This window comes from Simochromis diagramma, unplaced genomic scaffold (assembly GCF_900408965.1).
Source record: "Simochromis diagramma unplaced genomic scaffold, fSimDia1.1 OVJJ01000371.1, whole genome shotgun sequence".
Lineage (NCBI taxonomy): Eukaryota > Metazoa > Chordata > Actinopteri > Cichliformes > Cichlidae > Simochromis > Simochromis diagramma.
The window spans coordinates 3602201-3624915 of record NW_024386920.1 but is presented as its reverse complement, the minus strand read 5'-3'; the positions used below and the strand labels follow the sequence as shown (position 1 = coordinate 3624915).

General features: G+C 41.2%; 1 protein-coding gene across 1 annotated transcript; it reads right to left on the bottom strand.

Annotated features, from left to right (window-relative positions):
* Positions 1 to 1628: 1628 nt before the first annotated feature.
* hs3st3l (heparan sulfate (glucosamine) 3-O-sulfotransferase 3-like) lies at positions 1629 to 16931 on the bottom strand. The gene is made up of 3 exons (XM_040036826.1): positions 16130 to 16931; positions 3868 to 4097; positions 1629 to 3379 (listed from the first exon to the last, which is right to left on the bottom strand). The coding sequence occupies exons 1-3, from the start codon at positions 16627 to 16629 to the stop codon at positions 2991 to 2993; spliced, it is 1119 nt and encodes a 372-aa protein (XP_039892760.1). The 5' UTR covers positions 16630 to 16931; the 3' UTR covers positions 1629 to 2990.
* Between the last annotated feature and the right edge of the window lie 5784 nt (positions 16932 to 22715).

Below are 22715 nucleotides of genomic sequence, written 5' to 3'. Positions count from 1 at the left end.
TGATTTGGAAACTTATCCTGATTCTGATAAAAGTCAGAACATGATACATAAAAGACTCTACAGGGATCCAGTTGGTTCAGGCCAACTGTTTAAAGCTAATCAAGCCTCCTATAACCTACATAGCTGTCCCGTTAAAACTGGGTTATAGCCTTATCCAGATTTCTGAAACCAAAACATATACAAAACATAACTAGGGATACTTCTGCATACACCGATGCTCAAATGGTACATGTAGCTCCTTCCATGTCTAGTACTTCTAGTCGCTGAGCCCACCACAGTCGTTCTTCCCCGTTCATAAAAGATAGACATACCCATCATAATGTTTTGAAATCCTAAGTGTTTTGGCCGTCTCCATCAGGGGGCGTAACAAGCATGGTTCAGATCTGATGAGAACCTGAAGACACTGGATGAAGGTTAGCTGTGCACCAAAGCATATAAATCTCATCATCTATTGAAACTAGCAACATTACAGAAATGTTTGCTCTAGTTGTAAATCATCTGAGAAATAGGATACATTTTTCTCATTGGCTGTACAGAGGCCACTCTTCAGTCGTTCTTATTTTCCATGTAGGAGTCACCCCATGGTGGCCGTTAGCATAAATGAGAATAGGTGAAGCTGAGGAACCTAACAAAGGCCAAGAGAAAAGCTCCATAGAAAGGACAGTGATCTGATCGCTTCTCCAACATCTCCAATTAGTTCAGTGAGGCGTAAAGAGTCTTGGGTTGCTGAATTTTAAAGTTTAACTATTGATGAAGGTGTACAAAGTTGCTAAAGCTGCGTGTGTCCATGACTCACTCAGCTGTAAATAGACATTGCTGGACCGACAGTATCCATATATTGATACACTGCCTCACACCTAACCAAACATGTAAACCAAATGGGATTTAGTGGCATCAAACACACTGCATTAGGTCTTTAGAACCGAGAAGTACGACCACGATCGAGGAACTGTAGCAGCATTGCTCTGTCTAACACATGGAAACAAAAGATGATTTTAAGGTGTATAGCAAGAAGGTTCTGGAGGTTGAGGATGCCTGCAGGCCACGCTGAGTGCCTTTACTTCCAGCAGCATGCCTCCGCTCACGCAGCATGCTCTGTGCTCACAACATATGAATAAGGGCAGTGGTGTTTCTCTGAAAAAGTGACTGCTTTAGAGGAAACATGTAGCTGTCTGTGCAAACTGCCAAAACCCATCAGCGAGAGAACCGCGGGTCTTTTGAAGCTCTCTGTGTTAATATTTACTTGATGATGGGGGTGTTTTTCTTGTATTGACACACTGGGATTGTTGCTACTTACAGTCATTTAAGTGCATTTCAAAGTATATCTTTGCGTACCTTATTTATTTGTTCAGTTTAACGTGAAATGTAAACGTAGATGACCTGACAGCTTATTCTTCTTGAGTTTAAATTATCTTTGACTTTCCTGGGTTGCAGTATACGCTGAAGCATGGATTGTTGTGTTTTTACGAGTATGTCATGATTTATTTACAGTGGCATTTTTTGTGCAGTGTTCATTAGTTGCTTTTTTGTGGATAATTGTTTTAAGCTTAATATGTTAATACGAATAATACATTTTTATGAAAAGATTTAATTTGAGGAAATCAAGGAGCATATGTCATAATAAAGAAGTTGTTTTTATCATATTTTCTGCTGGGCTTTAACCCCACAGTTCCTCGCTTTCACCACAAGATGGCGGTGTTGCCTACCTTTGAAATTAGCAGAAGCTGCCCCCATACACACGCACACATAAAGATGTTTTTTAATCAAAAGATTGACCCCAGTCACCCTTGTAGTCCAACTCAGTAACCACACTCGTGAGTGTTCAGACATTAAAGTATTGTTTCACTTTATTACAGATACCACCAGACTTTTTGAATCTTACCACCGAGGCAATCTGCAGCCTTTACATTTGCAAAGCAATTGCACTAATGCCATTCAATAGAAATTCAATCATTTGTCATTCGAGCTCAGTAAGAGCTTATAGCAACAGAAAACAATGAGCAAGAAGAGCTGTGGGAAAGAAATCTTTGCTGAAAAATAGGTGTCTTTTTTATGCTTTCATACAAGTGCAAATACATGCAAACTGAAAACTGACAACCCTGTAAGCAGAAGCGGAAAAGCTTCGTACATCAAAGTCCACTGAAATGGCTCATCGACGGGTCGAACCTCTGCATTCATTTAACTTCTTGTTTCTGTTGTCCTCCAGTGGTTCCCTTTACCTTGTTCAAGGTGCAGCACAGGATGCTGGTTTTGCAGCAGGATACGAACTTAAATCCTTCACATAAATGTGCCAAGCGGCAAGCGATCCACACCGCTTCCCCTACATCCATTTATCCGCATTCATTATTCAAGAATACAAAACCACTCAGTCAAATCTGAGCTCATACAAAGATTCTCTTGCTCACCCTTCTGCTGCTCGCCGCATGAAAGATTCATCCCACTTTATTTCAGAAACAATGCTTGGAGGATGGTGCTCAACATGTAGGCACTGATTGCTCTTAAATTCTTAACCAGCAAGATTAGAAAACAAACAGGTCGAAAGAGAAAGTTACGGAAATTGAGGAGGGTGAAAATGCATCAGATCTTGAGTTCCTTGTACAGTCTACTGAGCACCGGGATTAAACTGCAGAGACACTAAAAGCTACAGTGTTTTCACTGTTCTACAATTATACAGCCACAACTTACAGCAACCACATTCTCATGACCACCTTTACACATAAATGTTAACCACTTTGAGCAATCTGTCGTATAGAAAAAGACACGGCTGTCTTTCAAACATAAGGTGATTGATTGGTAGAGTTGAATGGATTGACACAGGGTTTTTATTAACAAAGTCTCTGCAATGCTGCTTGGCTGGTCATAAGCAGATAACTGGCTCTCTCTTCTGCACTCTGAGTCGCTGCATTTGTCTCAATCAGATGGCATGTTAGCACAGGCGTCTATTCAAAACAGTGCCAACAAAAAGCCCCAAATTCCACCCCATCAAAGGGTCACTGCCATCCAAAATCCTGTCCTGCCATCTGATAGAAGCGCTGGTTGTGAGGCTTGTAGAAATCCCTCAGTCTCTGAATCACCTCTGGGTTGATGGAGGCGTGCGTCCTCCCTTTTGTCTTGCCCAGGCAGTGCGGTTTACTACTTCCCTCCGGCTTCTTGAGGCAGGGGAAGCCTTTAGTTTTGTTGAAGTAGAAGTGCTTGTCTGTGACAATCCTCTGGAGGCCCAGAAAGTCCTGGACTTTGCCCAGTTCCCCGGCTGGGTCTGAGATGAGCCTTTCCCCGCTGACCAGATGGATCTGATTTCTGGGGAACCAGGCCAGCCAACGCTCCATGTGTTGGGCATACAGACCGATCCACAGCGGGCTCCACAGAGAGTCGATCTGACCTAGAGACAAAGGCACGGGAGGCAGAGAGAGCAATGCATGTGATTTATGTCATCTTTACTCCTAGATAAGGATGGTCAGATGATGAGGATTTCGCCCACTGTGTTCACTTTTTGACCCCACACCAATCATCTATATCACTAGAACCAAGATGAATGCTGATATCTTGTAAACACCAAGCATCCCAAGCTCCTAGTAAGGAAACAGGAAACTTCTCATTGTCAAAATGTTGGATGTAAAACACTTTGGCAGGTGTAAATAAATGCTAATTGTTACAACTATTAAATGCAGCTTGTGGCAGCATTTGCAAATGCCTACAGATAGTGGAGCTGTCTGGAAATTAAACTAATCTCTGACTCATAAAGTTAGAGATGCTATGCATAGCTGACTTAATACTGGGCAAACTGAAAAAAAAAAAACATAATAGAAAAAAATGAAAACATCTTCATGAGAAGTACAATCAAATCCTCGCATTTAGTTGTATCTGTACCTGTGGTTTGGTTCTTGAAGGCTAGACTCTCAAAGGCGGGGATGTTTGGGGTCTTGGAGATGATCTGTGTGTAGTCAGATATGGCTCGGGTCACAGGGTCACGGACGACTACGATCAGCTTCACATCTTTAGACATGGCATGGACTCGCGCTGGTGTTTCCACGGTAACAAAGTAACGAGGCGTCTTCTCCATAACAATCTGGCCATCCAGGGCTTTGGGCATTATACTTCTGCACATGAAAGTAAGCAGATGAATTTACACAAGTCAGAAACATAAATCCTTGCAAAAGATTGAGGCTGGTATGAAATGCGTGTATATGGAGGAACTACTCCACTGGAAAAATGATGGATCGATGTTTTTAATGTTAGTACATTTTCTTCATTATCCACCATGTGAGATTTTGTCTAACATGTGACTATTTAAAGAGTAAAAATAAAGGTTTTAAATGACTAGTTCAGCATTTGAAATTATATCCTGAAAACATGTATCTGCACATATGGATACATATAGGTATTTTCTTGAAAATCGGTACAGTAATCACAAAGGTCTCTACACATTCCCTCATATGACCCTATTAATCATTTTGACACACATCGCATCAGAGTGTCCGAGCAAGATTTCTTCTGTGAACCAGACAAAGAGGCAGGTACGTAAAACAGATTTCCTTGAATGCACCTCACTCTGTTCACCTCCACCTCCGCAGCAGAAGCCCAGCAGATGGGACTCATTTAGAGATAAAAGACTCCAGAGGCCCCAAAGGACTGTCTGGGGATTCAGGGACATCTGCTAACACACCTGCCACACACCTGACTGGCTGACCAAACACAAGCAGCCACAGTGGAACGATCATAAGCAGCTCTGAATCAGCATTTCAGCTGGTGTTACGTTGTAAGCTAAAGAGCTGATTCTAAATAGGTAGTTAAGGCAAACACAGGGTTTCAGCGTATTTAGGAAAATCTCATTTGTTTCCAAAAAGACCCCAATGGACAAGGTGTCCTGTTATAATTTAATCTTTGCATGAAATGTAAAGACAGCCTCTCTATATTTGATGATACTGAATATTAGTAGACCTTAAATGGTCTCATTTAGCAGTAAGATGACTGACAGTCAGTTTCCATGATAAAAACATCACAACAAATTTGGCAAAGATAAAAATGATTTAACCTTTTTATGTGTTTTTATTTCCATTATCAATTATTCAGTTAGTTATTTTTGGGCACCTTTGAGAAATAGAACAGCCAATCAGACAAAAGCTGTTTTAAAGCTAAAAAGGCTTGTTTCAGATAAGGGATGAACTAAGAGACAGTAAATTAGGATAATTTTGAAATGATGATGCAAAGCTACTCAAGAAGAATCCGAGAATAAAAATGTAAACAATAGAAACAGATTTATTAGAAATAATAATAAAAGAAATAGATAAATAATAATAAATAAATAAATAAATAGAAATAAATAATAAATAAAGATGGGAAGTTGTTATGGCTAATCCTACTGTATATCACCTTAAATTAGGATTCTGTATTCTCTTAACAAAACTTTTCTTGTAGCTTTAGTTGAGATTCAGAATGAAGAATTATGTTCATAATTTGACTGCTACTAATATCCACAATGCTATTATGTGCTATATAATTTAGGCATATAGGATCACTGGCTGCTTTTAAATGCTTTGCTACATACACCAGATTCATGTCATGTCATAAATGTCACTAACACTATAAACCTGTTTAGTGATGGTATTCAGAAAAACTAAAATGCTCCACAGAACTTTTGGAAACTGGTCGTAATTTTCTGCTTCTGACATTTGTACCTATTAAAAAGGAGTTCTTTGTTCCCACTGTTGCCAAATCCTTAAGTAATATTCTAATTGATGTGTTTCTGTCTAAGGTCTTTGGTTTATCACTGGTTCATCCCTCTCTGTCAAAATGGAAACAAATCATAAGTAATAAGGTATCTTCACTCTGTGTGTGTGTGTGTGTGTGTGTGCGTGCGTGCGTGTGTGTGTGTGTGTGTGTGTGTGTGTGTGTGTGTGTGTGCGTGTGTGTGTGTGAGTGAGATGCAGCCTCCTATTTAAAGGCTGTATCAGAAAACAGAATCAATAAAAATGTTCTTATAAATGACACCTTAATAATAATAAGAAGATACTTTTTTTTACAAAAAGAGGATAAAGAGAAAGAGAAACACTGCTGATCAATTGATGTTCTACCTGTCAGCTCAGTCAGGCTTCAGTCGCACCTGCAACCTGTCAATACATCCACCTACTACCCACCACACGGCCCTACTTCTAGGAGTTTCACAAACACACTCAGAGCGATTTCATTTGATCTGATCAGTGTGAGGCAGTGCTCACCACCACTTAGCCTGAAGACTTCCCTTTTAACTCCAATACCCTAGACAGGAGGAGCCGTACAGTCTGTTACATGGCCCCATAAACACACACACACACACACATTCTGCAAAACACAAACATACACTCATTATTCACTCATTAGTCAAGCATTTGCTGTCATGCTTCTGGTCTCCCTGTGGACCAATTTCTCACAGTCTAACACACACACACAGAAAAAGACACATTTAAAAAAGAAACATCCTACACACACACACACACACACACACACACACACACACACACACACACAAATGCTCTGAAGACATAAATGGTGGGTGTAGTGGATTTTTACCAGACCCTTTAAAAGATCGTGTGTGTGTGTGTGTGTGTGTGTGTGTGTGTGTGTGTGTGTGTGTGTGTGTGTGCCAGAGCATTTGCTAGAGTGTTTTAAATGAAAGGGGTGGGTGACTGATGAAGGAATGATGGGAGTGGATACAAACGCACCTCCATTAGCAATCTGTCTGTGAATAGCCTGAGAGCCAAGAGCCCCCATACCATTACCTAAGCACAAAGAGCTAATTACTGCTCCTAAGAGCACCATCAAAAGATAAGATGTATTCCAAATATGCTTCTGCTATGAGGTTAGCAAAGACACACTAATTGATTGACAAAATAGCCATTAGTTTTTTCTGATAACTAAATATGGCTTCATCGTACTTTTGGCATAGGGAACTTTGTGCTCTTGGAGATATAAGAATAAAGGTATGCAACATTTCGTCCAGATCAGAAACAATGTCACTGGTTGAAGTGGTGCTGACTGGGCAGGATCAAAAAAGAGTAATTTTGCTAGGAAAAAACTATAGTGTGTGATATATTTACTTGTTATTGGTATGAAAAATAAATGAGTAATCAGAAGGAAATGATGTGATCACAGTTCCTCCAAGACAGTAACAACAGTAACAAACTAAATTAAATATTACAAGTGTATTTTTAAAAAGTCCGCTTTTTACATGTAGTTCTGCATGACTATTCGTGAAGAAAATTATGTGAAGAAATATTATTCCCAATTAAGTATAACTTAAGTAACCTGAACTTCACTAAAGTGCGTGACCAAAACCCAAAGTAGACCAAATAAACAGCCTCGGGGGGTCACCAACTGGTGAATAAATAGGAATACTGCATCACAAACGTTCCCAGAGTAATGCCAACATTAACATGTTATGATGGCATTACTTTTGTACAGTGAGACAAAGTGGTATCTTTTTATGGTCTGTCCCCACATTAGTAGTATTAACCTCTTGTGTTCACTGGCAGGCGAATAGAACTGCCTGGAGACACCATGTGTTACAGAGAAAATGCCCCCCCCCCCCACCCCCCAACAAAGCTTAATAAATTGGCAGTTTTGAAGCTCCTGTTTTAGCTGCATCCTTTTACCGCTCATTGCTCATTTACTCCTGAGCGCGAGATCAAACATCCAGGAAGATGAACACGTGGATTATCCAGCCGCTTACAATGAGCCCCTTTTCCTTTGAGGAATCACTCTTTTGTCTCCTGATTTCCAATATTTCTGCACACCTCCCTGGTGAATTACTGCAGGCCAGCCAAGGCCAATGGCTGCTGATCCTGTAGGGGCTTAGGGGTTACCATGTATAGGTGGGTGCGAATGGTGCTTAGCCAGTGACAGTAGGGATGACATGACCTGGGGTGAATGTTATGATGGGGTGGGAAGTGAGGGGGTGCTGGTGTGAATGTAAAGGGATGGAGTACAACTGGTAATGCAGCGTTGAGCCTCAGCTGGGACCAAGAGAAGCAGGTGGAGACTAAAGGAGCCAGGACCCTCTAGAGGCTCATCAGTAGCATACTGTTTCATGTGATGTGTGTGTGTTAATAAATGTGAAGCAATTGCATTCTTCATCATGTATAGCAGGAAATATGCAGCAAAGAATCTGAGGATTTGAGGGTGTGCTGGATCAAAGAATGAAAAAGTGGTCTGTTAATCTTTGATGTTTGATCCAAGGAGGAAACAATAGCCATTTAAAGAGCAGCAACATATTGGCGGAATTCATTATACACACCTGGCTGCCTGCTTATGAGTCAAATATGAGATTTGGGTGTGTATTTTTGTGTTTGTACATATGCATGACTGTGTTTTTGAGGGACCATTCATCCATTTCCTCTGTATGGGGGACCATTAAGTGGTCGGTCTATTGTGGATGTGCCCTGTCCACTTCCAGGAGACATCCATCATAGAGGGGCCCCAGACCACCCCCAGCCTTTGCTTTCCAAACCCCGGGGGAGTGCCCTAATGAGAGCCAGATCGCCCCACCCGTCTAGGCCTTATGGTGATTACCTCCTGTACAGTACGAGGAACAGAGAGATCACACCTGAACCCCAGTTACACAAAGCCACCAAAATCAAGTATAGCTTTAATTACTTCATACTTTAGTGTGTTGTTTCATAACAACTTATCAAAATTATACACACACATGTGCGCACAAATGTGTGTGTGTGTGTGTGTGTGTGTGTGTGTGTGTGTGTGTGTGTGTGTGTGTGTGTGTGTGTGTGTGTGTGTGGAATATCACCAAAGAATATCAATAAATCAGATCAGATTCATCTAAAAATTTCGGTTTCATGTTTCTCTCTAACTCCTGCTGGACATCAAATGTTTAGGCAACTGTTCTTGTGTTATTTACATGATAATTATTTTCTATTACACATACACAAAAAACAAAAGTAACACCATGTGTTGTGTCATTGCAAGAAGAACTCAGCAGTGTATTGGTATGAATTTAAAAGCATCCCTTAACGAGTTCAGGATTAATTGCAAATGCACCGGTGCCATCAGAGCAGCTGATCCTGGATTGCAATTAAAAGTCCCAGTAGGTCTCCCACAGCATTAGAAAACCTCTCAGTCAGTGTAGTTTTAACAGCTTACTATGAAATCAAACCCCTGATATCAGTGCTGGTGGAAAAAAAAAATACCAATTTGGGGGAGAAAGTAAAATAATGGAGCATTAAAACATTATTTTTTATTTATTTATTTATGGAATAAATTTCAACAAATAGTTTTATGTTTTAAAAAGGTTTCAGTGAAATTGGTCTTATTTAAATACATAAAAATACATAAAGATTTATGCCTTTAAATATCTTAAAATGTTATTGGCTTATTTGATCCTAAGCATAAATTTCAAGTCGAGGTAGTGAAAAATAAATTATCTGTGAGGCTCAGGAAGAATCTAACATTCACCGCTGAAGACTAAACTTAAAGTAACTACAAATAAAGCAGAACTTTAGGATTTCACACTGCTCCAAGAACTTAATAAAAGTTTTTGGGGTGTTTTTTTAATCAATTTTCAGGAACTTGTAGATTTATGCCAAGGTAAGTTGGTGTGTACGGAACAAAGAGGCTGTCTCCACATCTGAAAAAAGATGCTAACACTGACGTGCCAGAATCTGCAGCTCCTCTAGTGGTCACATGAGGCTGTCTCAGATAGCAGTTAGATAAACCCCTCCCATGAAATCACATGTTAAAATGCCCAACTTTACAGTATTAAAAAACTTTTTTCAACCATGGTACCAATAAATAAATAAATAATTAAACAGCTCTCCACGTTATAATAGCTGTAGTCTGGGTGATCTCTCCTTTACACTTTTAAACTGCAGCTGTCTGCCTCAGCTCTGCTAATTTGAATTATTGACTTTGACCTTCGTGTCTATTTGCACTGCACCTGACTGCTTGTGAATGCTTAACAGATAACACTTTCTCAGCCAAATACAGCCAGTTTTACTCCAGAAATCGACCATTTCTGCAATCAAAACACTAATGATCCATCTTTTATATACAGTTAGCTGGCTAGCTAGTAGGCTAGCTAGCTAGACAGGTAGTAGCCTCCATGACACCTGCCACTGGTTGTCGTAAAGCCCTGAGCTGCACGCTTCTCACCATCGTAGTGTTGTGAAACTGGATATGCTCAGAAATGTGTTTACTAAGCTCACAGAGCAGATATCTGAGGACCATTTTACAACAGACTGTTGCAGCAAACTAGAGTTTTTTTAGCAATCAAAAAGTGTCACAGGTGCAGTTTTTTCACGCATATATGTTGGCTTTACTTTACAAATATGGAAGCTACATTCATCGTCTATACTATCTATGGCTATCCATGGGCCTCCAAACACAAAGCATAAAGCTGCTTTTCATTAAAAGAGTCACATTTTTTACTGCCAGTAAATCAGAATCAATAATATATTGATAAATCTCACTGTACCTCAGGAACGAAATACAACCAGCTCAGCTGTCTGGAGGACAGAATGTCTATAGCCAAACCCAAAGATACACACACACACACAAACATGCAGACACACACGAGCCCAGCTCTGATAACAGTCCCCTGGGTTGAAGCAAAGGTCAGCAGAGATGTGTGAGGCTGCGGTAACACTGGCTTCACCCTTTAACCTCCAGCTCACCCAAGCCTTATCTCTTCCTCATCCACTTTACCCCTCACCCCCTCCTTTTTTTGCTCTCCATCCGCCAGTCATGCCATCTTTCAATAAGAAAGCATCATGAGGGAGAATGTGAATTGCTAGCTGAGCAATTTTAATGGATTCGTCCGGAGTTGCTTGGAGAGAAAAAAGCTGTGAGTAACATGACCCCTGTGTGCCTATGCGAGAAAGGGAGGGAGGGGGGTGGTTATGCCAATGTAGGAGAAAGCTTCCTGCTAATTGTAACAGAAGCCGAGCTGACCAAAGCTAACTGCTCTAACGCTGGAGTCAACCCAAGGTCAGAGCGAGGAGATAGCGCTATCGATCCCAGGCAGCACAGTAAGGAGGAAACTTCCAGTCCATCTCGGGGCCCATCGCAGCGCTCTTCCAGATCCAATCTCTGCTTCAACGCCATTAGTGGATCTTTGTCAAGGACTCTGATCTCAATAGTCCTGGGGAAGCTAAATGTTATTTTACTCCCAAATGGAAGAGGGGGTGATTCTAAAGAAGATACACTATATCTCATCCTCTTTAATTTAAACTGAAAAAAAACAAAACAAAAGTATCTACACAAAAATGTCATGTTGACAAAGTAAGCACTGAAGCTGACCCTCCATTAACCATCTGTTAGAAAAAGTGCATTTTTGCCTTATGCCTCATTCTCATTTATTACAACATGAGTCTTATTTCCAAAAGTTGATGCTGAGTCTTATTTGTATTCTCTAAGCTATAGTTCACTTGCAAAACATTGTAAAGCTATAATTATTGATATTTTGGAACGTGGCACAGAATATGAGCAGCCTGACAAACCTACAGGTTAGCTCCCAAAAGGCTGATTCTGTTCGTCTGCACGTGGCGTTTTCAGTGGGAGAAATGTTTGTCATCATCCAGGTGACTTCTTCAGTCTCAGCTGACTCCAGGTTTCCCCGACATTATAAACAGCATATTTGCATAATGACTGAAGCTGGTACAACAGAGGGAACAATGGGCTGTGAGGTCAGTTTCTTGATCTTTACTATGACCATTGATCAACAACTACTGATCAAAGACCATTGATCAATGGCCATGAATACCATTCACAGAGAGCTGTGTCTAGCTACAGGTTAGCCAGACTTTTTTAAAGGGAAAGTAAACAGTAAAATTATTATTCAGCCTTAATGTTATCACAACTAAGCTTTGTCTTGAAAATCTGCATTTTTGAGTAGGCTATTTATGTTTATACATGTTGCTAGCTTGTATGTTTGCATTATACAGGGAGTGCAGAATTATTAGGCAAATGAGTATTTTGTCCACATCATCCTCTTCATGCATGTTGTCTTACTCCAAGCTGTATAGGCTCGAAAGCCTACTACCAATTAAGCATATTAGGTGATGTGCATCTCTGTAATGAGAAGGGGTGTGGTCTAATGACATCAACACCCTATATCAGGTGTGCATAATTATTAGGCAACGTCCTTTCCTTTGGCAAAATGGGTCAAAAGAAGGACTTGACAGGCTCAGAAAAGTCAAAAATAGTGAGATATCTCGCAGAGGGATGCAGCAGTCTCAAAATTGCAAAGCTTCTGAAGCGTGATCATCGAACAATCAAGCGTTTCATTCAAAATAGTCAACAGGGTCGCAAGAAGCGTGTGGAAAAACCAAGGCGCAAAATAACTGCCCATGAACTGAGAAAAGTCAAGCGTGCAGCTGCCAAGATGCCACTTGCCACCAGTTTGGCCATATTTCAGAGCTGCAACATCACTGGAGTGCCCAAAAGCACAAGGTGTGCAATACTCAGAGACATGGCCAAGGTAAGAAAGGCTGAAAGACGACCAGCACTGAACAAGACACACAAGCTGAAACGTCAAGACTGGGCCAAGAAATATCTCAAGACTGATTTTTCTAAGGTTTTATAGACTGATGAAATGAGAGTGAGTCTTGATGGGCCAGATGGATGGGCCCGTGGCTGGATTGGTAAAGGGCAGAGAGCTCCAGTCCGACTCAGACGCCAGCAAGGTGGAGGTGGAGTACTGGTTTGGGCTGGTATCATCAAAGATGAGCTTGTGGGGCCTTTTCGGGTTGAGGATGGAGTCAAGCTCAACTCCCAGTCCTACTGCCAGTTTCTGGAAGACACCTTCTTCAAGCAGTGGTACAGGAAGAAGTCTGCATCCTTCAAGAAAAACATGATTTTCATGCAGGACAATGCTCCATCACACGCATCCAAGTACTCCACAGCGTGGCTGGCAAGAAAGGGTATAAAAGAAGAAAAACTAATGACATGGCCTCCTTGTTCACCTGATCTGAACCCCATTGACAACCTGTGGTCCATCATCAAATGTGAGATTTACAAGGAGGGAAAACAGTACACCTCTCTGAACAGTGTCTGGGAGGCTGTGGTTGCTGCTGCACGCAATGTTGATGGTGAACAGATCAAAACACTGACAGAATCCATGGATGGCAGGCTTTTGAGTGTCCTTGCAAAGAAAGGTGGCTATATTGGTCGCTGATTTGTTTTTGTTTTGTTTTTGAATGTCAGAAATGTATATTTGTGAATGTGGAGATGTTATATTGGTTTCACTGGTAAAAATAAATAATTGAAATGGGTATATATTTGTTTTTTGTTAAGTTGCCTAATAATTATGCACAGTAATAGTCACCTGCACACACAGATATCCCCCTAAAATAGCTAAAACTAAAAACAAACTAAAAACTACTTCCAGAAACATTCAGCTTTGATATTAATGAGTTTTTTGGGTTCATTGAGAACATGGTTGTTGTTCAATAATAAAATTATTCCTCAAAAATACAACTTGCCTAATAATTCTGCACTCCCTGTAAAAACTCCATCTTTGGTTCAAGTATTTAATCAGGAAAAAAAATAACAATAATAAGACTACTTGTAAGCTAACCCCCCTCAAAAATATGCTAATTCGTTTTTGCATGTCATGTTCTGGCATTTACATCTCACACATAAATTATAGAAGAGAAGCAAAACAAAATCAACTACATTTTGTTTAAAAAAAAATATGATGCCTTTTTAAAGATATTTTGTAATTTATGTATTAAGTTCCTTCAAACTTGCACAGAAACAAGAATAACTTTACTTTCAATTGTCAAGAAATACATAATAATAATAACGATTGCGTGACCAGTAGCTAAGGAAGCAATTTGTGGTCACTCCAGAAGTAAGTCTCATAACTTGGCAGCCATCTTTAATACTTCTATGCACCCATTTACTCAGTTTGTTTTTGAGCATTGTCTATAATAGCTTTAACTTCACTGACACATAAAAAAAATGTATGAAAGACCAGTCAAATCTGAAAAAAAAACTTTGGTCACTTTGCCCCAAAATAAAGTTTTTAAAGCTTTTGGCAATATTTACTTCTTTGTTAGAATTCATCTATCCATCCTTGTGGTTGTGGGGGGCTGGAGCCTATCCCAGCTACCATAGGGCAAGAAGTAGGGTACACTCTATGTGTTAGGCTCCCAGCCAGGGCTAACACATTGAGACAGACAACCATTTGCTTATGGGCCATTTAGAATGACCAGTTAACCTAACCCGACTAATTGCATGTCTTTGTACCGTGGGAGGAAGCTGGAATACTTGGAGAGAACACACATAAAACACAGAGAACATGCAAACTCCACACAGAACAGTGGAGTCAAACTCAGGACCTTCTTGCTGTGAGGCAACAGGGCTAACTTCCACACTACCATGCTGCCCGGTGTTACAGCAGATATCAAATAAATGTAATGTTTTTGAGCGCTGTGTTTCTCTTATGATGCTGAAAAGTTTCCTCTACAGCTCAGCTTTGACCTTCATGATAGATTGGCTTTCGTTTTGTGAGACATAGCTCAGCAGTGTGATTAAACTGTTTTCTTTGCAGTGATAGGACTAATAGGAGGTCCCAGACTCTCACTAGAAAGGTTTTTGTTCACATGATAATATATATATATATATATATATATATATATATAGTATAACTTCTTGAACTGCAGTCAAATCAACATTAGAAAATACAAATAAAAAACATAATAATTTAAGAATTTTTTCAATAACCAGAAACAAAGGGGTCCGTGTCCTTTGTCCTTTGTGAACTGCTTGTTATGAAGTGGTGTGAACACATCATTAACTCTCAGCGTAAAGTGACCTAGAGTCAGAGGTCAATTGACAGAGCTGACAGTGATGTCAAGTGGCCCAACATGCAGCGAGGCCCATCTGGTCTGAGGGTAAGATGTGACAATCTGGTGTCACATACACATAATCTTGTGGCACACACAGACACATACACACTCTCACACAGAGCAGACATGTAGGCAGACAGATGAGGCCTCTGTGGCTTTCTCAGTACTTCCAGATTTGTGGAATTTTCTCATTATGTTTACATCCCACAGTTTTTGACATGATGGTGGCTGTGGTGTGTTTTCCTGTCTTTGCATGTGATCACATCAATGTAAAAACACTCCCCAGGAAGCAGATATTACTTCTCTCACTTTATCTCTCTGAGTCATAGGTTAAATTGCTGCTGACGTATCAAACAGGCTCCCAGATCCAGGCCAATGAGAGCCATTATTGAGCCCCTGTAATATACTGTAAGCTGGTTAACAGCATGCAACACTGTATCCAGATTTGGATACAGTTTTAATCTGTCATATTTGGAGCAGTTTGCGGGTCTGTGGGTGCACAGGCTTACAGTAGGCACAGTTCGAAAAGCAGAATGAAAATCAAAAATGTGTAATCCAGCATCTGTTGGGAACTTTTTTTTCCCTCAAAGTCCCCTCTACCAGGTCTAAGTAACTTGAATTGGACCTAGAAGAGAGAGAGAGAGAGAGAGAGAGAGAGTGTGTGTGTGTGTGCGTGCGTGCGTGTGTGTGTGTGTGTGTGTGTGTGTGTGTGTGTGTGTGTGTGTGTGTGTGTGTGTGTGTTTCCAAGTTGTCATGAAACAGCCCAAGAACTGAGCCACATGACAACAGTAACATCTGGCTCTGGCTCCAGAGATGATTACTTTGCTGCTCTGTGAGAAGTCAGTCTGGGAGGCCTCTGCTCTCCTTCTCTGCAGCCCTACAAACAAACAGGCACGTATGCATGCACACAGCAAGTATGGCAAGTACACACGTGTACGCATGCACAGATTGGCATAGCCAGATGGCAAATTCTCTTTGACTGTCACCTAAACCTCTTCGGAATAGCAGTAGATGTGTTTGGGTACACAAGATGAAGCTGGCGGTTGCTAATTGCCTCTCGAATGTAATACAGAAACCTAATACTGGAATCATTTGTGTCATTTAAATGACAAGAATCATTAGGGCACTGTAGCATTTTGGTTTTCTCTTTTAAAAAATACAGATTTTTGTAAGACACATCTTCTTAGGATAAACTTTGTAAAGGAAAAATAAAACAAAGAGCAACTCGTGCAAAAACTAAAGTACTTTCAGCACTTCTGGTGAGCTGGATTCTGTGCGTAAAGTGCGCGTACCTGTACCAGTCCAATCCCCGTGCGTAATGCCGGTCGAAGAAGTGCGGCTCAGACCCCAGGGCGCGGATGTCTGGATGGAGCCGAAGAAACTCCAGCAGTGCTCGGGTGCCTCCTTTTTTAACCCCTATAATCAGCGCCTGGGGTAACCTCCGAGTGGCTGTCCACTCTTTCCCGGAGCTGTTCGCCTCCAGCTCGGGATGCTCGCTGCCGAATGCGCCTTCTCCAGCTGCGGTGACACTCTCTTTGGCAAAACTGGTTCCGTTTCTCTCGTACGGCCATCCTGACCCCGACACGAGGAATTCGCTCGTGGGCGACTTTATTTCAGAGTTTTCTGTCAGTTCCGACTCGCAGCATCCAGTGAGAAAGTAGACCAACGAAAAGCAGAGGATGCTCAGCGAGGACGCGATGGTGAGCCGGTGGAAAAGCCGCCGCAGGTCCGTGTTCGGAGGGTGGTGGTGATGATGATGGTTGTAGTGGTGGTGGTGGTAAAAAGTTGCCATTCCTCACAGGCCCATGTGTGATAATGGGCCATTCTACCACAAGTTCAGCTCACATCCTAACGCCATGAACATCCCGTGAACTCTTGGAGAGTCTCTGTCAGTCCGCTCCGCTGCTCTCCTGCTCGTTCACGTCGCGTGTTTGGAGCATATTGAGAACTCTTCGAACCATAAAGCCGCTCAAACTCAGTAAATCACTGGAACTAGTGTTTACGTGACATCCAGGATATGCGCCCACTTACTCACCCACCCTGGCAACCTAGGGGAACTAATAACGCTCTGATATCAGAGCCTCGCTGCAGCGGGTCTCTCTCTCTCTCTCTCTCTCTCTCTCCCCACTTCACTGGATTACTCTGCGTCTCTCTACCACGGCTTATCCTAAGGGGATTCACGTCCACAGTTTTCTCTCTCTCTCTCTTTTCCCTCAGATATCTTTGATTGCGGGGTTATGGCTTGAGGCTCTTTTAATTACAGTATTATTTATTTGGGGAAGACTTATAGAAGTTATTAAAGAAAAAGATCACCTCACATGTTCAGTAATCATTATTATCAAAAGAAATGATTAATTTCTGGGACTTTATGCTACAAATCAGCGCATCAAGCATTATCATCTCTCTCCATTGCATATTTGTATAGATGGAAAACTCTTCTGATGGATCCCCAAAGAAGTATTGGTGTCATTTGGATCTGGATTTATCGTACTTAGAGCTGAAACTCTGCACTGTAAAACCTATGGCATAATTGGCTTAAGGGTCAGACAGTTTTAGATGTAGTACAGCCGCCAATAGTTAGCTGACTGACCTCAAATGACAGACTGTTAGCCCACAGTGAATCATTCAGAAATGCCTTGAAACCTTGTTTTCTGTGTAGGATGCAGTGATTCTGTTCTGATCCCTTACATGATAAACTCCCAAACTATTGACAAATGGTATTGATACATGAATCGAAAAGCGTACTTATTTTTGATCCAGGAAAAAGGTTTGCATGTCAAAAGTGAACGCTTTATCACTGGCATCAGGAGTGTGTTGAGTTGCAGTCTCCTGTTAGGGAGCTCTGCAATGTTGGCTTTTATTATTGCAGAGTGCGGAGCTAAGGTAGGGGTAATAGCTCATAGGAGACTCATTATTCCCCCTCCCAACCACACTTGCACAGCGCGTGTGCACACATGCACACACACACACATACACGCACACGTTCACTTACCCACACAAATAAGCACATACTTCATGTTCCATTTGGCTTACCCCTGTCATTATCCCATAGCAGATGTGACCCATGCCATAAAACCACTGCATTGTCCTGCATAGATTAATAAAAGCCACCATCTATTTACAGCAAGATAAACTTTATGTTATTTAGCCATAATCATACTTCTATTTATTATAGTGATACATTTATTCATAAGAAAGTATTGTGAAAAGCTGAAGTGCCGTGAAAAAGTATTGCCCCATTCCTGATTTTTTAGGATTTTTTTGTGGTTTTTGCATATTTTCCTCATTTAAATGTATCAGATCATAAAACTAATTTTAATATTAGACAAAGATAACCCAAGCAAATATAAAATGTTGGGTTTTTTTTTAAGTGATCATTTCATTTATTTAGGGGAAAAAATGTCCAAACCCACCTGGCCCTATGTGAGAAAGTAAATGCCAACCTAACTGGCTGTGCTACGAAAAACAATGAAGTATTTGCAGTGACTGGCAGTGAGTGTTTGACATCACTGGGGAGGAATCTTTGGTCCATGCTTTTGTTGAATTGTTTTAATTTACCCACACTGGAGGGTTTTAAGAGCACGAATGACCAGTTTAAGGTCAAGTCAAAGTATTTCAATCTGATTTAAGTCTGGATTATAACTAGACCACTCCACAGTCTTTTTTTTGGGGGGGGGGGGGGGGGGGGGGGGGGGAATCGAAGGTCGTCTGGATTTTCTGTTAGCGAGCAGAATTCATGGTTCCACCAATTCCAACAAGTGATCCAGGTCCTGAAGAAGCAAAGCAGCCCCAGACCTTTACACTATCACCACCACATTTCACTGAGATCATCAATGCCTTTTTTTGTCTTTTGTCCTGTCTTCCTTCTCTCACCCCAACTGGTCACAGCAGATGGCCCCGCCCCTCCCTGAGCCTGGTTCTGCTGGAGGTTTCTTCCTGTTAAAAGGGAGTTTTTCCTTCCCACTGTCGCCAGAGTGCTTGCTCAAAGGGAGTCATATGATTGTTGGGTTTTTCTCTGTATGTATTATTGTAGGGTCTACCTTACAATATAAAGGCGATTGTTGTTGTGATTTCGTGCTGTATACATAAAATTGAATTGAATTGAATTGAATAAACTTGTGGGAAGGTTTCTCCGTGTTACAAATTTTGTTAAGGTGTGGATAATCACTGTTACTGGGGTTCACTGGAGTCCCAAAGACTTAGAAAGGGCCAGATAGCTTTTTTTGTTTAATGAGTCTAATCGTCATTTAAAAACTGCATTTTGTATTTACTGTATTTTTGTCTGATATTTAATTAAATCAGAAAGGGGGGGAGAATGTTTTTTCATAGATCTGCATATATACTTTACTATATGTGCTTTTCATGTGATGATGAAAGAGAAAATCTAATCTACTCTTAGCCACTCTATTGTTCTGCTCCTTCCTGTCTCATTAACACTTTATTGACAAGTTGCCATCAGACTGCTTAAATCAATGCCCCAGTGAGTCAAAAGAGTTCAAATGTGGGAAACACAGTGCACCTGTGGATGTTCAAAAACCAAAAAATAAAATCATTCCTTCCTTTTGTCAACAACTATTTATTCCCTAAATACACCTGTGAAGAATGGTATCCTATCCTATACATCCTATACATCCTATACATCTCGCTCTATGAATGCTCACTCTTACTCTTATTGCTCTTACTCTTACTCTTCCAACCTTATTCTCTTCATCATGAAGGGCATATGGACTCTTCTTGTCCCTGTCAGTTCCCTGGTAAATCTGGGAAAGCTCTGAGAGGTGGTGGGCAGGGGTCATAGCTGCAGTTTGTGGTGTACAGAGCAGCTTTATTGCTTAACCACGTCTTGAGCCCTGAATCAGGGTCATGATGAAAGCCACCAGCTGTAACATACTACAAATACTCCATGATGCCAATGGAGTCTCCGCAAACATGCCCTGTATCATCTTGTGGAGCTTATAAGCATCCATCAGGTCCAACTGGAGAAGAAAAGTCTGCGTTCCTAACTGTGGTGTTTTAGGCTCCATTGCCACAGTCTTTGTTTCATTTGACACATATTTGAATTTTACGCTGATTTGGTGCCACTGTGGAAGTTTGGGAATCAAACATGACTGACTCTGGAATCATTTTGTTTTAAAGAAAACCATGGAAAACAAAATCTGTGGCCTGTATCTGCAAATCATTGCTACATTTCCCTTCCTTGAGCTACTGATGCAAATCAAAATGGCAAATGGCCTGTATTTATATAGCGCTTTACAGTCATCCACCCATTCACACACTGGTGATGGCAGCTACATTGTAGCCACAGCCACCCTGGGGCGCACTGACAGAGGCGAGGCTGCCAGACACTGGCGCCACCAGGCCCTCTGACCACCACCAGTAGGCAACGGGTGAAGTGTCTTGCCCAAGGACACAACGACCGAGACTGTCCGAGCCGGGGCTCAAACCGGCAACCTTCCGATTACAAGGCGAACTCCCAACTCTTGAGCCACGATCACCCCAATTAGTCTTTGTGTAAATCCATAGAAGTGATTCTAGATGAGGCACTGGCACTGTGTTGGTGGGAAAAGAAGTAATAGCAAGTATTTTGCGCCACACCTGTTTTGGGATGGTGCAAAATGGTCTAGGCAAGGACATGCATCCCCTACTCCATCTGATCCAGTTTTGCCAGAAGTCAGAGCTTATTCTGACTTACTCTACCCAGAAAAATTATGGGCAATCTGCAGCAAACCGTTCAAGTGAGAATGCAATCACTTGTTTGAACAGCTTTTGATTGGGGCAAAGTACTTACATGAAGTAGTTTCCATTCCCTAGATTGTGTTGTTTTCAGATATCTCGTACTTGTCAATGTGAAAGTACCTGATATACATAAAGTCAAAGCCTTGGGCACATCCTAGCCACTGTTACTTATTATCACTTATTTTTGGGAGTGTTCCCAAAGATCACTGGGACAAATGTTAGATTCATTTTGAAAACATCAAGTGTGGCTGACCCTTTCAGCAATCAGACAACATTACTCACACTGATTTTATTGTTGGGCTCCTGTATGGCCCTCTCCAGCCACAGCAGCTATGGCAAAAAAAAATGAAACAAGGGTGACACAAGTAAAGCCAGACCTGCCCCAAATAAGCCCAACAAATACAATCGCATCAACATTGGTTTTGGAGATACTACTTATCGCCAGCTCTTATGCGCTTTTCTTATGTATAAAAAGAAACAGAACATTGAAAAATATCAATTACTTTAACCTTTTGGTGAGACCATCAAAAATATCCCTACTCTGATAAATTTCCAAAACCATCCAACCCCTAAGTGTCAGTTCAGTAAAAACTCCATCCACTGCTCAATTGACCCTGAAATAAGAGAGTCATTAAATGCCCCAATTACTCAATAACACTTATACCAAAGTCACCCTTAAGTGTTCCTTTCTTTCTAACTACACATAAAAAACACGTACACTAAGGCTCCATAGAGATGATCAACTACACTTTGTATATCCTATTATTTCCTGTTTATTTTATTCTCCAGCCTTTCTCCATGGATCAAGATGCAAGGTCATCAGGTGAGGCTGTGTGTCTTTTGTCTGCAGTCGCCCTGCAGATTGTTCTGTGATGAAGTGGTCGTCTATAAAGTGTGACCCTGAGGTCAGGGCTGGAACCTAGGCGGGGATTCATTATCCGAAACGGGAACAGAGCAAGGTGATTAATACATTCTGTATCCCGATGTATAAAATGGGGAGTGTTTATTTAAAAAACATAAATATATGAACGCGAGCCACTCTGTACTTTTGTTGATGTTTTACGTTTCTTTGACTTGACGGTGTAATTAATTTCAGAAGGTTAAGAGGTGGTTTTGTGCAACACGAGCTCGTCTTGAATCAATGCATTTGTCACCAACCCTGAATTTAGTATAATTCCTATACAGTCAGTCTGACTGCATCTTTCATCTTCACCTGCCCTGATTGACAGTCTAATTAGAGGTAAAGTAATGGTAAATGTAATCAGGGCTAAATTACAGCCATAACTCACTCAGTGGAGAGCCTCATACCTGCCAGCCAATCACAGTCACAAACTAACAAACTGACCTCACCATCCATTTCAAACATAAGGACCTGGTATTAACATCTCTCAGCACCACAGGCCGTGCTGAAGTGGTTTTTGTGGAGTGCTTACAAGGTCGCCGCACCCACATTACCAAAAAAGAGAGAAGAGCATATTTTCTCACTTAATGGCATCGAGAATGAGACAAAATGTGTTTTGGGGGGATTTGGTTGACCATACTCTTTAAAACCCATCTGCCATTAGTGCGTGACACGAGTCATTGTATGTTTTTATTGTGTCAATCCAGTTTGAAACGTCCTATTTTCAAAGGGTAGTAATCTTTCTGTGAAACTACAAGCATAAATTACAAAGACAAACAGGGGGGTGTGAGGGGAAGGTTTTCATACAGTACAATACATACAAAAGGAACACTGGTTTTCAGAAGTAAAAATAAAAAAGTACTTTGTACAACAGAAGACATATTTCATGTGGGGGTTTTTTGAGACAGACTTTTATTTTGGGGGGCAGGGCAAGGGTTTGACCTATACTGCAGCCAGCCACCAGGGACTTGGAGACATATCCATGGAGAAACTACATACTTTAAAATCAATGAACCTGACCTTTCCACCACATGGGTGCCACCCAGTGTTGCCAACTTAAAGACTTTGTCGCTATATTTAGCGAGTTTTCAGACCCCCTTAGCAACTTTTTTTCTAAAAAGCGACTAGCGACAAATCTGGCGACTTTTTCTGGTGTTATTGAAGACTTATTTATGATGACTTTTTGACATGAAAGCACATGAGCAAAGCCCCCCCACACCCCACACACACACACACACACA